Source organism: Ursus arctos, chromosome X (genome assembly GCF_023065955.2).
Source record: "Ursus arctos isolate Adak ecotype North America chromosome X, UrsArc2.0, whole genome shotgun sequence".
NCBI lineage: Eukaryota > Metazoa > Chordata > Mammalia > Carnivora > Ursidae > Ursus > Ursus arctos.
The window spans coordinates 68,816,759-68,833,373 of NC_079873.1; the positions used below are offsets into that span (position 1 = coordinate 68,816,759).

Consider the following 16,615-nt stretch of genomic DNA (forward strand, 5'->3'; position numbering starts at 1 on the left):
TTTCACCATACATGAAAATAAATTAAAAATGTAGTAAAGACCTAAATGTGAGTCTTGAAACCATAAAAATCTAGAAGAGACACAGAAAGTAATTGCCCTGATATTGGCCACAGCAACATTTTTCTAGATATGCCTCCTGAGGCATGGGAAACAAGAGCAAAAATAAACTGTTGAGACTACAGCAAAATAAAAAGCGAAGGAAACAATCAATGAGACTAAAAGGTAACCTACAGAATGGGAGAAGATATTTGCAAATGACATACCCAATAAACAGTCAGTATCCAAAATATACAAAGAACTTATAAAACTCAACACCTCCTCCCCAAAAATAATCCAAATAAAAATGGGTAGAGGACATGAAGAGACATTTCTCCAAAGAAGACATACAGATGGCTAAGAGACACAAGAAAAGATGCTCATCATCAATCATCAACAAGGAAATGCAAACCAAAACTACGACACACCACCTCACACCTGTCAGAATGCCTAAAATCAAAAACACAAGAAACAAGTGTTGGTGAGCATGTGTAGAAAAAGGAACACTCTTGCATTGCAGGTGGGAATGCAACTGGTGCAGCCACTATGGATATCAGTATGGAGACCCCTCAAAACGTTAAAAATAGAATTACCCTACAATCCAAAAATGGCCCTACTGGGTATTTACCCAAAAATACAAAAACACTAACTCAAAAGGATACATGCACCCCTATGTTTATAGGAGCACTTACAATAGCCAAATTATGGAAGTAGCCCTAGTGTCCATTGGCTGAGGAATGGATAAACAAGATGTGGTATAGATATACAATGGAATTATTATTCGGCCATAAAAAAGGAATGAAATCTTGCCATTTGCAACAACATGGATGGAAATAGAGAGTAAAATGCTAAGCAAAATAAGTCAGAGAAAGACAAATACCATATGATTTCACTGGAATTTAAGAAACAAAATAAATGAGCAAGTGAAAAGAAAAAAGAGAGACACAAACCAATATAGTCTTAAACTATAGAGAACAAACTGATGGTTATCTGAGGGGAGGTGGGTAGGAGGATGGGTCAAATAGGTGATGGGGATTAAAGAGTACACTTACCATGACACTGCTGAGTAATATATAGAATTGTTGAATCACTATATTGTACACCTGGAACAAATATCATGCTGTATGTCAACTGGAATTTTTTTGAAGTTTCTATTTAAATTCCAGTTAGTTAACATACAGTGTAATACTGGGTCCAGGTGTACAATATAGTACCTCAACACTTCCATACACTACCTGGTGCTCCCCACAAGTGCACTCCTTAATCCCCTACACCTATTTAACCCATCCCCCCCACACCTACCTTCCCTCTGGTAAGCATCCATTCGTTCTCTATAGTTAAGTAACTGGAATTTAAATAAAAACTTTTAAAAAATGTTAACGAATTCTTCAATGACCAACCTACTGACCTACCTACCTCCTCACCTTCCCACCTTCCCATCTACCTATCCTTCTACTTGCTTAAAGCACTTTTAGTTGGGCATTATGTCACTTGCAGCCTAAATCAAACTTATTTGTACACACTGATTAAAAAAAAAATAGCTTCCTCTAAATTGTAATGATTACATTTTTAAAATTTATTCCTTTTTCTTACTGATATTACTCCATTTTTGCTAGGAAGTTCATAAGTTAAAATATTCTTAAGTTAAAATACTAGAATCCAAAATTAAAAAGTAGAATTTTAGATTACTGTTAAAGTAGTATCTTTATTTTGTTATTAATCAACTAGAGAGTTGGTTCATTTGCAAATCTAACAGGAAAGTTTTCATCCTGCTTTAACATTATCATGCCAGAAAAGGGGAAACAATGTTCAGTATTTGCAAAAACAAACAAAAAAATGGGGCAGAAAAATACAAGTTAGTGCCAATACTTCAGAAAGATAAAATCCCTTTTTGCTAAAGAAACTACATGGCATTATGCAATTAGCAAGCAACTATCTTTTACCTAAGAATTCCCTGGATTAGGGGCGCCTGGGTGATTCAGTTGGTTAAGCTACTACCTTCAGCTCAGGTCATGATCCCAGGGTCTTGGGATCCAGCCTCACTGGGCTCCCTGCTCAGCGGGGAGTCTGCTTCTCCCAGTCCCTCTGCCATCACCCCTCCCTCATGTGCTCTCTAGCTCTCTCTCTGTCAAATTAATAAATAAAAATCTTTTTAAAAAAAAAAAGAAAAGAACTCTCTGGATTTGTGTGACTGAAGTGGGAATTAATGTATTGTACCTTTTCATCATCTGTTGAATAAAATAAGAAACAGCAGGTGCTTTTATTCCTTCATATGAACTACAAAAGCATCCTGGGGTGTATAAACTACAGTCACCACAACTAAAGGTTACCGGATTGATTTATCCTTTACCTTCCTAACTCTGCGAGTTAGGCACTTTTAATTGCTCATTATAGATAGGACTACTACTACTTTACAATACTGAATAGTATTCTAGTAAATTAAGGAAGTAAATGCACCTCATTAGGTGCTAGTTTCCACAAAGGAAATATTTTATTCACCTGATGGAATGGTTCTCTTGATGTGGGTGAAATACAACATGAAAAAAAAAAATGGACAACACAAGCTTTTGAGTTAAACAGACATGGTTTCAAATCTTGGCTCTGCTCTCTCTAGCTCTCCCTGAGCTCCAGTTTATCCAGCAGCAATATACACTAATAGCTCATGCACACGGCTATAGTACAAACTGAATGAAATTAAATAAACTGTGTAAAGCACCAGGTTATAGAACCTGTCACACAGACAATATCCAATAAATGCTAATGCATTTTCACTTCCTTTCCATAAATCAATTATATAATCACAAAAGTTTTTTCAATGAAAAACTATGTATAGCAGAAGTATTTTTGGCTCAAACTGGAAATTATCCCACTTACTTCAAGCAGCATTCAGGATAACAAAGCTCTGATATAACAAAACAATCTGGATAGTTCTTGATGGAGTTTATGATATGTGGACTTATGCTATGATAGTAGACTTACCATAATTTCTATTTTAGTATTTAGACCAATTTTGCAATAACCAAAAGTACTAAATTTAATGTTCAAAAGATCAATAAAGCCTTTAGTTTGAATACTTCAGAATTACTTTTAAAAACAAGTCAAGTCAACAACAATAAAAAAATAATACACCATCCTGTATGTTTATATTAGAGTATGGTGTTACCGACTTTCCATGTACTTTGAGGTATTTTTCAAGCAGTGGTGATGAGTCTGCACTGATTTATTTCCATCCTTGCCCTGGCCTCCTTGTAATCAAAAAATTAAAAATCAAGAGGCTGCTGGTTATGGCTACAATATTGTTTATGGCCAAGAGATACACATTTTATTCTCCCTTGATGAAATAACAAGTGGCATACATGAGAATCTAATTGTAGATTTTGGCCTAATAAACATCAACTCTATAAATAAGCTAACACATCTGGTCTAAAATGTCAGTATTCATATTATTATAAAGCTGTCTTTATGTGATATTTTTGAAATTAACCAAAATATTAAAAACCGTATTCTATATATGTAGTGTATCAAGGACTGAAGTTTGACTTCTATTTGTTTGATACAACTAGCTACAATAAACTCTTGGCATAAATGACCATTAAAGTGACCATTACTTTTGGTAATCTTGTTATCTGATCAGATTGTGGATTTGATGTGCACAGGCTAAGAGAGTAGTGTACAAAAACAAGATGATAAGCAAGTGAGAGACCCTAAATGACTGGCCATCATTAGGGTATAATTACAAAGTCATCAGAAAGTGACAACAACTTTCTTTCTGGGAAAAAAAAAAAAAGCTCATTGAGGCTAAGGATAAGCAAGAAACACAATTAACTCGTGGTGTGTGGCTATGGACTGAAAACACACGACTCTCAGTAGGAAACAGACTCTTTAAAATAAGCAAATGAAGAGGAATACATAAAGCTGTTCCTCTTTGTATAAGACATGACTGTCTATGTAAAAATCCCAAGGAATCTATATAAAAAAAAATATCCCCCAGAACTAATAAGTGAGTTCAGCAAGATGCCAGGATACAACTCAATGCAAAAAAACCAATTGCATTTCTAGATACCCATAATGAACATACAAAAGTCAACATTAAAAAGACAATGCCACTTATTAATTGCCCCAAAGACAAGTAACTACTTAGGTATAAAATTAACAAAACATGCACAGGATTGGGATGCTGAAAATTACACAATTCTGTACAAAGAAATCAAAGTCACCCTACATAAACGGAGAGACATACCTTGTCAATGAACTGGAAGACTCAAAATAATAAAGGTATCAATTCCCCCCAAGTTGATTTATAGGATTAATGTAATTCCTATCAAAATTCCAGCAACGCTTTCTAGACATAAAAAAGCTTATCGAAACATTTATATGAAAAGGCATAAACCCTGGAATAGCTAAAACAATCTTGACAAAAAAGAATAAATTTAGAGGAATTATTCTACAAAAAAGAAAATTTAGAGGAATTATTCTACCTGATTTTAAGTCCTAATATACAGCTGCAGTAATCAAGACAGTGTGGTACTGGTGTGGGAAAAGACATACACATCAATGCAACAGAATATAAAATCCACAAATAGACCATCTAAGTACAGCCAACTGATTTTTGACAAATATGCAAAATTAATTCAGTGGAGGAAAAACAGCCTTTATAACAAACTGTGCCAAAGCAATCAGATAACCTTATGTTAAAAAAAATAAACACTGACCTAAACCTCACACCTTATACAACAATTACAGATCATAGGCTTAAACATAAAATATAAAATATTTTTTTTTCTGAAAAATAGGAGAAAATATTCTGGATCTATACCAAAGAAGAAAGTGATAAATTGGACCTCACCTGAATTTTAAAATTTCACCTGCAAAATATCCTGCTTAAAGAGGATGCCAGACAAGCTACAGACTTCAGGAAAATATCTGCAAACTACATACCTAACAAAGGACACATATATAAGACATATAAAGAACTCTCAAAAATCCACAGGAAAAAGCCAATCCAGTTAAAAAATGAGCAAAAGATATGAACAGATTTTCAACAAGAAGGATGTAAGAATGGCAAACAAACACATGAAAAGATGTTCAAAATCATCCATAAGGAAAATGCAAATTAAAACTGCAATGAGATATCACTACACCTAACAGAATGGTGAAAAAAGTGAAAACACCAAATGTTGGGGAGCATGTGGGGAAACTGAATCATGAAATTCTGATGGAAATGTAAAATGGTACAGCTCCTCTGGAGAACAGTTTTTCAGTTTCTTTTAAAACTAAACATGTAATTACCATATGACCCATCAATTATACACTTGGGCATTTATCCCAGACAAATGAAAACTTATGTTCACACAGAAACCTATAAACAAATATTCATAGCAGCTTTATTTATAACAGACAAAAGTGAAAAAAGCCCCGATGTTCTTCAATAGATGAATAAGTGAATTTTGGTATAACCATACCATGGAATACTATTAGCAATAACAAGGAACAAACTATTAATTCATGAAACCACCTGGATGAACCTTAAGGTTAACCACAATGAGTTGAAAAGAGCCAAGAGCAAAAGGTTACATACTGTACAGTTCTATTTACATAACACTCTCAAAAATGACAAAATAACAGAGTTGGAAGAGAGACTAGTGGTTACCAAGAGTTAGAAATTGGGAGAAATGGTAGGAAGGAGATGAGCTATGGTTATAAAATGGAAACAGGAAAGTTCCTTGGGGTGATGTAACTGCTCAGTTCCGTAAGTTGACTGTGGTGATGAATACATGACCTGACATATATGTTAAAATTATACAAAACTAAACACACACTCATGCCCTACCTCCACAAAATGTAACATTAACATCCTGATAATGCATATATAAAAAAGCAACAACAAAAATCCAGGAACCTGTACCATATTTCTCATTATTTACAAAAGGGAAATCTAAAAGATTTTTTGATGTAGCCAACAAGAATGTCAAGGATCTATTACACAGTGATACTCTTTCTTACTCATATCAATAAAGGAAAATAAAAACCACATCACCACTTCAATAGAAGCAGAGAAAGCATTTGACCGAGTACAACAGCCATTCATGATAAAAACTCTCAACAAAACAGAGATAGAGGGAACATACCTCAGCAAAATTAAGACCATATATGAAAAAACCACACCTAGTATCAACTTAATGGAGAAAAACTGAAAGCTTTTCCTCTATAGTCAGGAACAAGACACTCTCACCACTGTTGTTCAACATAGTACTGGAAGTCCTAGTCATTGGAATTAAGACAACACAAAGAAATAAAAGGCATCTAAATCAGCAAGGAGGAAGTCAAACTTCCACTATTTGCAGATGGCATGATTCTCTATACAGAAAACAGAAGACTGATAAATTCAGTAAAGTCGCAGGACACAAAATCAACATAGAGAAATCTGTTCCATTTCTGTACAACAATGACATGGCAGAAAGAGCTATCAAGGGACCAATCCCATTTACAAATGCACCAAAAACGATAAGATACCTAGGAATAAACCTAACCAAAGAGGCAAAAGATCTGTACTCTAAAAACTATAAAACACAGATGAAAGAAATCAAAGATGACAAAAAGAAATGGAAAAACATTCCATGCTCGTGGAATGGAAGAACAAATATTGTTAAAATGTCTGTATTACCCAAAGCAATCTACACAGTTCATGCAATCCTTTTCAAAATAACAGCAGCATTTTTCACAAAAGTAGAACAAACAATCCTAAAATTTGTATGGAACCACAAAAGACCCTCAATAGCAAAAAGCAATCTTGAAAAAGAAAAGCAATGCTGGAGGCATCACAATTCCACACCTCAAGTTATATTACAAAGCTGTAGTGATCAAGAGAGTATAACACTGGCACAAAATAGACACATAGTCCAATAGAACAGAATAGAAAACCGAGAAATGGACCCACAACTATATGGTCAATTAATCTTCGACAAAGCAGGAAAGAACAGTCAATGGAAAAAAGTCTCTTCAACGAATGGTGTTGGGAAAACTGGACAGCAACATGCTAAAGAATGAAACTTTATTACACCATACATAAAAATAAACTCAAAAGGGACTAAAGACCTAAATGTGAGACTTAAACTATAAAAATCCTAGGAGACCACAGGCAGTAACTTCTCTGACATCTGCCATAGCAACTTTTTTCTAGATAGGTCCCCTGAGGCAAGGCAACAAAAGGAAAAATAAACTATTGGGACTACACTAAAATAAAAAGCTTCTGCACAGTGAAGGAAGCAATCAACAAAACTTACAGGGCAACCTACAGAATGGGAGAAGATATTTGTAAATGATATATATGATAATGGGTTAGTAACCCAAGTATATAAAGTTTTAAAATTGAACACCCCCCCAAAAACAATCCAATTAAAAAATGGGTAGAGGACATGAATAGATATTTCTCTAAAGAAGACATCTACATGGCCAACAGACAAATGAGAAGATGCTCATTATCGCTTATCATTATCACGAATGCAAATCAAAACTACAATGAGATATCACCTCACACCTGTCAGAATGGCTAAAATCAACACAAGAAACAACAGGCGTTAGTGAGGATGTGGAGAAAAAGGAACCCTGTTGCAGTGTTGACAGGAATGCAACCTGGTGCAGACACTGTGAAAAACAGTATGGCGGTTCCTCTAAAAGTTAAAAATAGAACTACCCTAGGATCCAGCAGTCGCACTACAGGTTGTTTAACCAAAGAATACAAAAACAATAATTCAAAGGGCCATGCACCCCTATGTTTACAGCAGCATTATTTACAATAGTCAATATATGGAAGCAGCCCAAGTGTCTATCAATTGATGAATGGCTAAAGAAGATGTGGTATATATACACAAGGAATATTATTCAGCCATAAAAAGGAATGAAATCTTGCCATTTTCAATGACATGGATGGAGCTAAAGAGTAAAATGCTAACTAAGCAAATTAAACCAGTGAGAGAAAGACAAATACCACATGATTTCACCCATATGTGGAATTTAAGAAACAAGTGAGCAAAAGGAAAAAAGAGAGGCAAACCAAGAAACAGGATCTTAACTATGAAGAACAAACTGTTACCACAGGAGAGGTGGGTGGAGGAATGGGTAAAATAGGTCATAGGGATTAAGGAGTACACTTGTGATGAGCACCTGGTGACCTATGTATGGAATTGCTGAATCACTATATTGTACACCTGAAACTAATATAACGGTGTATGTTAATTGGAAAATAAAAGCTTAAAAAATGAATTTTCTCACTTAGAAAGAGACACTTAAATATCACTTCCCAATATTCTCTCCTGATTTTCAAAAATATGTCTCCAAGTGTTATGACCAATTGTTTTTATTTCAAAATTGTAATTCTCCATTTTGCTACATTGAATATTACCTAAGAAAAGTTAGAAGAACACTGGAGTAGAACTAAATAATCCTGGGTTTTGATCTTGGACTCTACCACTATCTAGGCTACATGTGGTCTTGACATTTTTCAAGCCATGTGACTTTCAACAAATTAATCTCTGCACTGAGGATTCTGTAAAAATGCAACTAGTACTATCTGCTCTATCCCAGCACAGGATGGTTTTAAGAATCAAGTCATTAATGTAGCATGTTATCATCATCATTATCACCTAAGCAGAGAAAACGAAGTTATATTTTTAAAAAGGCAAACCATCTTATCAATTGACTTTTTAGCAACCAATGTCATATGTTGGCTTCTTTCCAACAGATGTGAATAAGAAGTCATTAACTCAGTTTAACCTAAATACTTTTCATACCTGGCATAACAAAACACTTCCACATGTTGAATGGTTTTGTCCTTTCTGCTAAGAGCAATGGCTTCTTCATTTTCAAGAATCTGCTCTTGCCATGTTGGACTTTCATTCACAATGTCACTGTTTTCCTAAACAAAATATAGATGAGAAATTTTATTTAAATCGTGCAGTCTGAACCTCTACTTTTTTGTGAAAATGTATACCTTTCTCAATTAACGCTCTGCCTTTGATCCCATCAAATTCTGAAGTGACTGTGGTGTAGTGTGCCATCTTCAAAGGAAAGAAAAGAAAACTGTGTAAAAACCTATCCTATCAAATGCTACCTCTGGTTTACAGCTTTCTATCAGGATATCATGACATTTTGATGCAGTCACTGGATGTGCCTGTTTTGACATTACAACTAACCCTGTTATCTGCTGAAAATCAAGTGTGTCTAGTGTGTGTATGTGTGTGTGTATATATATATATATATATATATATATATATATATATATTACATATTACTTGTTATTAATAAAGTTTTTGCATTTTGTTGTCCAAAAGCAGGCTCACAATTATTTCATTCTACTTACTTTTAGGTCTCTGAAGGTTAGTCGCTAGCAAATTTGATTATATGTAAAAATATTTTTGAAAAAGTATTCAGCCCACTATAACTAAGGACTATATAATAATCAACCTCTAAATATTTTATATTCAGAAAAACAATAAAAACAATAATGTATGATAATGTATATAAACTTATAAGGGTTGAAAGTGGCCTTTCAAAATCTTTAATAATTCCTAATTATATTTTATAGAGATAAATTATATATACAGCAATATCTGAATCAGGGGATTTTTGGAAATGTCAAAATATGCCTTTTCCAAATGACTTCAAAATAATCTACTACTTTACAATACTGAATAGTATTCTAGTAAATTAAGGAAGTAAATGCACCTCATTAGGTGCTAGTTTCCACAAAGGAAATATTTTATTCACCTGATGGAATGGTTCTCTTGATGTGGGTGAAATACAACATGAAAAAAAAAAATGGACAACACAAGCTTTTGAGTTAAACAGACATGGTTTCAAATCTTGGCTCTGCTCTCTCTAGCTCTCCCTGAGCTCCAGTTTATCCAGCAGCAATATACACTAATAGCTCATGCACACGGCTATAGTACAAACTGAATGAAATTAAATAAACTGTGTAAAGCACCAGGTTATAGAACCTGTCACACAGACAATATCCAATAAATGCTAATGCATTTTCACTTCCTTTCCATAAATCAATTATATAATCACAAAAGTTTTTTCAATGAAAAACTATGTATAGCAGAAGTATTTTTGGCTCAAACTGGAAATTATCCCACTTACTTCAAGCAGCATTCAGGATAACAAAGCTCTGATATAACAAAACAATCTGGATAGTTCTTGATGGAGTTTATGATATGTGGACTTATGCTATGATAGTAGACTTACCATAATTTCTATTTTAGTATTTAGACCAATTTTGCAATAACCAAAAGTACTAAATTTAATGTTCAAAAGATCAATAAAGCCTTTAGTTTGAATACTTCAGAATTACTTTTAAAAACAAGTCAAGTCAACAACAATAAAAAAATAATACACCATCCTGTATGTTTATATTAGAGTATGGTGTTACCGACTTTCCATGTACTTTGAGGTATTTTTCAAGCAGTGGTGATGAGTCTGCACTGATTTATTTCCATCCTTGCCCTGGCCTCCTTGTAATCAAAAAATTAAAAATCAAGAGGCTGCTGGTTATGGCTACAATATTGTTTATGGCCAAGAGATACACATTTTATTCTCCCTTGATGAAATAACAAGTGGCATACATGAGAATCTAATTGTAGATTTTGGCCTAATAAACATCAACTCTATAAATAAGCTAACACATCTGGTCTAAAATGTCAGTATTCATATTATTATAAAGCTGTCTTTATGTGATATTTTTGAAATTAACCAAAATATTAAAAACCGTATTCTATATATGTAGTGTATCAAGGACTGAAGTTTGACTTCTATTTGTTTGATACAACTAGCTACAATAAACTCTTGGCATAAATGACCATTAAAGTGACCATTACTTTTGGTAATCTTGTTATCTGATCAGATTGTGGATTTGATGTGCACAGGCTAAGAGAGTAGTGTACAAAAACAAGATGATAAGCAAGTGAGAGACCCTAAATGACTGGCCATCATTAGGGTATAATCACGAAGTCATTGAGATACAGCAGTTTTTGATTCCATGTATGATGCTCTCAGTAGGAAGTTCACTTCAAGCCACATGTACCATTCACATAAAATTAGACAAATTTTTAAATTTGTCATAAAAATCAGTAAACTCCAAGACATAACCAACTCCCCATATTAATATGCTATACGTGTCCTCTAAAAAACTTCTTTACAATGATATCCAGTAGTTGTAGTAGTGAGATCCTAACTTAGAAAAAAAACTTACTAAATTTACATTAAATTGTTCCTTGCTTTTTGTTTTTACTGATTCTGTCCGGTGACTTCTATAAATATGCAAAACTACCAATGACTCAGACCATTTCAAATTAACGTATTTTCCCCCGAATAGTTGGGGTTTTTGTCTCAAAATATACTACTGAAAGAGCAACTAGTAATATGTGAGATTTTATAAGGACCAAATTTTTTTTTGAATGACTATTTTGGAGAAAAATATCTTGCCTTATATTTGGGAATGTAATGAGACAATGGTATCAAGTATATATGATGTACTCTTCAGCCAACATATCTATGTATATTTAAAAAATGTTATCTGTATTTTGAAAGCATTGGAAGAACATTAACTAAAAAGATGACTGCATAATTTTTGTTAAATAAATAAATAAAAATAAGGCATCAATCCTACATTGCAGAAGCTTAGGGTTTTCTTCAATGTAGGGTGTTTATGTGATACAAAATACAACCTAGTAGATTTAAAATCAACTAAAAAGTTTACCTGGTATTCCTTTAGCCAGGACAGTATTCCTGAAAAGCTGAAACTGGCCCAGTTTCCTCCATAATAGTTTCTTCTGTAACAATAAAAAATCAGAGTAAAGAAAAGGGTATAAAAATTAAGTCACTGAAAAAAAAATTAAGTCACTGAAAAAAAAATTAAGTCACTGATCTCCATCAGCAAACCACCCTGCACCATTCAAATAATCTCAATATTTCTACCTCAGAGTTCAAAACATAATCGGGATGTTGGAAATACTAGGCTGAAATAAAAGTTGTTCTCTCGGATCCCAAAGGTAACTTTCCATTGTATAAGGAGTTAAAAAAACAAAAAACAAAAAACTCTTTGGCCTCCTTTGAGCTTTCTCCACTGATCAAATGCCACTGATCATGTGATTGTAAACAGGTTGATATGGGCATTGAGCAGGGAATATGAACAAAATTTGACTCCTGGGTTACAAAAAAAAAAAAAAAAAAAAAAGATGGGGAGAAAACCTTGGCAGATCTCAAGGAAAGCCAAGGGAAAAAACTGCTTTCTATAAATAATTAAATAGCCACTGTCACCACCACCAACAAACCCATAACTCATGCCAATATACACACCCACACACACAAATGGCTACTCTAGAGCTAGTGGCCCTGTGTTATTCTCAGCCTTTAGGACCAAAACTAAACTGTGTCCTGGGACACAGTTATTCACTTTTGTGATAAGTAAAGCAAGAATAATATTCCCGCTGATAAATGGGTGAACTATTCTTCATTCCATAGTCCTGTGAAGATCATCATTCTGCTTTAAAAAACTCAGAGGTCTCCTAATTAGGATCAGGTAAGCCCTGTAGACATCAGAGTTCTGATTAACTTCCTTAAGTAGGAGATTTGTGGCAACCAGAATTCTCTAATTCTGTATTACATATCTGTACTGGGGCTTCCCAGTTCTTGCAAAACTCTTCATGTTTATTGATTCTTTGTATGATGAGCCCCAAAGTACACTCAGTCCCACCTACAACATCCACTCTGGTTATGGGGTGGGACAGATTCTTGGTTTTTTGTTTTCATTTTTGCCTTTGTATTTTACTCTAATGAAATCTATAAAAGATCTTTCTAAAATGAGATGAAAACTAAAACCTTTAATATAATACCCTAAATTACTCATCCATAATGCTACTGGAGATCCTCTCAATATTCTGATATATTTCTCCTCAATCAAATGTTGAAACAGGCCTGCAAACAGTCAGACTTTAGGCCCAAGTATTTTACCAATAATCACTGTTTTTGCTCTAATACAGAAAATGGTTAAACTGAATATCTATGAAAATAGGTCTATTCATACAGATCACTGCTTCACTTATAATCTGATAGTTCTCTCAGAGATAATGCAAATTCATACACCATTCAGAATCTCTAACGGGCTTTAAAATTTAGATAGAATTTCAGCTATATTAACAATTCTAGATGGCCACCTTTGCTAACATGTTGGGATCAGGAGACCTGGAAGCTATGATCCCTTGGGTCATAGAGAACAGTGGAAGGAGAAGGTGGGCAACAGCCAGTATAGAGAAGAGGGAGGAGTAAAGAGAGAGGGGTGTTAGAACTAGTGGTCTTTCCCATAGAAATTTATACCCTCTTTTCCCTTGCCTGAGAATAATACACTTCTGCCATCCCTTCCCACCCTCTAAATACTCAACAAAACTAGAAAATATCCTGGGTGTTAAAAAAATAAAACAACTGTCTTCATATTTTTTGTTAAGATATTTATACTTCTTTTAAACCACCATAAGGTCATAAATAAGAAACTCTGACTATTGGGTAAAAGTTTTAAGATTGAAGTAAATTTACTGGATATACCAATTTATAAGTAATAAATATACATTAGAAATCTGACACTAGGGTAGACAAAGGTTTCTTAGATAACACACAGAAAGCAATAAAACTACTGATAAAGTGGAATTCATCAAAATGAAAAAGTTCTACACTAAATACATCATTTTAAAAGTGAATGGGCTAGCCACAAACTAGAAGAAAATAGTCATAAAACATATATGACAAAAGACTGGTATCCAGGATATATAAAGATATTTTTCAACTTAATATGACAAATATTCAAATTTTTAAATGGGCAAAGGGCTTGAACAGACATTTCACAAAGGAAGATAGATGTGGTTAATGAGCACATAAAAAGGTACTCAACCTAACTAGTCATTAGATAAGTACACATTAGTCTACAGCCATACCATTCTGAACATGCCGTCTCATGTGATCCTGGAAGCTAAGCAGGGTCGGGCCAGATTAGTACTTGGATGGGAAATAAGTACATATTAAAATAAGCATTAAAAATGAACATAATGAAATAGCACTACACATCCACCAGAAGAGTTAAAATTTAAAAGGCTGACAATACCACGTGTTGGTGTGGATGGCCAGAACACTCAAACATTTTGGTGGGAGTGTAAAATGGTACAAACACTTGGAAAACTGTCTGGTAGCTTCAGAAAAAAGCTAAACATGTAACTACCCTACGACCCAGTAATTCCATTCCTAGGTATTTACAAACCAGGAAAGTATGTGTTCACAAAATACTTGTACAAGCTTTTTCATAGTAGCTTTATTACTTAATAGCTCCAAACTGATCAGAATTCAAATATCCATCAATAGGCAAATGGATAAATAACTGAAGTATAGCTATAGGATTGATACTATTCACCAATGAAAATGAATACTGGTAACAACACAGATTAATCTCAAAGCTAAGTGAAAGAAGCTCTTACCCAAAAAAGAGTACATTCTGAATGATTCCATCTATATGACATTCTAGAACAAGTTAAATTAATTATAATAAAAAATATCCCGAGAGTGACTGGGTGGGAATAAGGGCAGGACTTGACTTGGATGGGACATAAGAGAACTTTCTAGAGCAAAGACAGTATTATTTTATCTCAATAAGATTCTTAGTTACACAAGTGTATGCATTTCCCAAAACTTCAAAATGGTACACTTAAAATTCAAAAAAAAAAAAAAACCCATAAATATTGAACTCTAGAATAATATGAATGCTGAAGTGTTCTAGACTGAAGGTACTTGATTGTGTACAACTTACTTTGAAACATACAAAAGAATAAGATGGAATAATAAATGGAAAGAAAAATGAATACATGGGCAGTTATGTAATAAAGCAAATACAGCAAAATGTTAACAGTAGAATCTAGGTAGTGATACATGCTCATAGTACAATTTTTTCAACTTTTTTGTCTGAAAATTATAATAAATTGTTAGAAAAACAAAAGTAACCTGAGTTTTCAAACATGGACCAATATGTGCCAATTTACACAGTATTTTCTATTATCAAAAGCTTACAGATAGTCTAAAAGAAAGTCACCTTGCTGTTTCTTTCCATTATTAAATGACCTAAAGTCAGTTCACGGTCAAATTCCTTTTCCCCCTATATTTGGTCATGGTTTTTGAGAGCCAACTGGTTCTAGTACTTTTCCGTGCAGCTCACATTTTCAACTTTTCCTGTTGATGTGTTCTTAACATTAGCATCTGGTGATCTCTCCAATGTATATAAAAGGTGAAACATGGTTTTCATTACTGTGGTCTTTCTGACCAAAGAGTGTAACATAATTATTAATAAACTCACTAGAAAACCAACACAGATTTACTAAGTTCCTTTCGATATTTGTATAGTTCTAAGTATGGTTTATAATACCCCTTCATGAGAAAGCAAAAGACTTTAGGTATCAAAATCAATATGGCAAAAAGAAAATGAAAAAAATCAATGTAACATTTTAATATGCTCTCTAGGAATATTATTGCAATGAAATAGTAAAAATTAAAGTCTACCAAATATTTTCTTAAACTTTATCTTTAAGAACACAGCTTCAGAATTCTGACATTCAAATTCAATTTATAAAATACTATTTCTACTCTCTTTAAAAGTATTTCTGCAGGGAATAACAAAGCTAGGTTACTGGTTTTGTTTTTAAAACCCCATAGACACAATTTATTTTAAGGACAAAGTGAGAACTTCCTGACAGAAAACAAAAGTGAGAAAAAAGGGGAATGGAACATTTTCTGCCAATTTTGTGTCACGACTGCCTCTGTACATCAAATAAAGGAAAAAGAAGTTTATGATAAAGGATGATGTTTATCTCTAATGCCAGGGAACGCTATTTTATATGGTGAAAGACTTCCTTAAAACTAGAGTCTCTTTGTAGAACTATAAAAAGACTATTCATCGTATTTAAACAGCAAATATAAAACTCATGTCTAGGGTGCCTGGGTGGCTCAGTCGGTTAAGCGGCTGGCTCTTGATTTTGGCTCAGTTCGTGATCTCAGGGTCCTGGAATCGAGCCCCAAATCTGGCTCCGTGCTTGGCAGGGAAGTCTGCTTGTCTCCCTCCCTCTGTGCCCCTCCCCACCATTCACATATGCCTGCTCTCTCTCAGATAAGGAAATCCTTAAAAAAAATAAAAACGAATGTCTAAAGTCCTCTGAAGTCTCGTGACAGTTAAGTGACCTAGTCCTCTGAAGTCTCGTGACAGTTAAGTGACCTATAAAATAGTAAAGATCACAAATGGACATTTTTATTTTCAAAGATAAAAAAATCCCAATAATCACAATACTAAGGTATAGCTCTCCACGGTGTGAAATGTTGACCTTAAAACTGTAGAAAACATGATTTTAATATTTCTGAAGTTTTACAAAGCTTACTTAAAATACTACCTAAGTTTTTCCAGACACAGAAAGGAAATGGTTACACAATTATCTCCATTAACACCAACCAATAAAACAACAGAAAAAAAATAGTTTTAAAACAATAACAAGAGGGGCGC

General features: G+C 33.9%; 1 protein-coding gene across 4 annotated transcripts in view; it reads right to left on the reverse strand.

The window, feature by feature from the left end:
* Positions 1-16,615, reverse strand: part of CHM (CHM Rab escort protein) — a 196,161-nt gene that overhangs the window by 123,504 nt on the left and 56,042 nt on the right. For all 4 annotated transcript variants that reach the window (XM_048213444.2, XM_048213445.2, XM_057312932.1 and 1 more), the window contains 2 exons: positions 11,792-11,864; positions 8,826-8,950 (listed from right to left, as the gene is read on the reverse strand). In XM_048213444.2, coding sequence (XP_048069401.1) covers positions 8,826-8,950; positions 11,792-11,864 — 198 coding nt within the window. The remainder of the gene's footprint in view (positions 1-8,825; positions 8,951-11,791; positions 11,865-16,615) is intronic.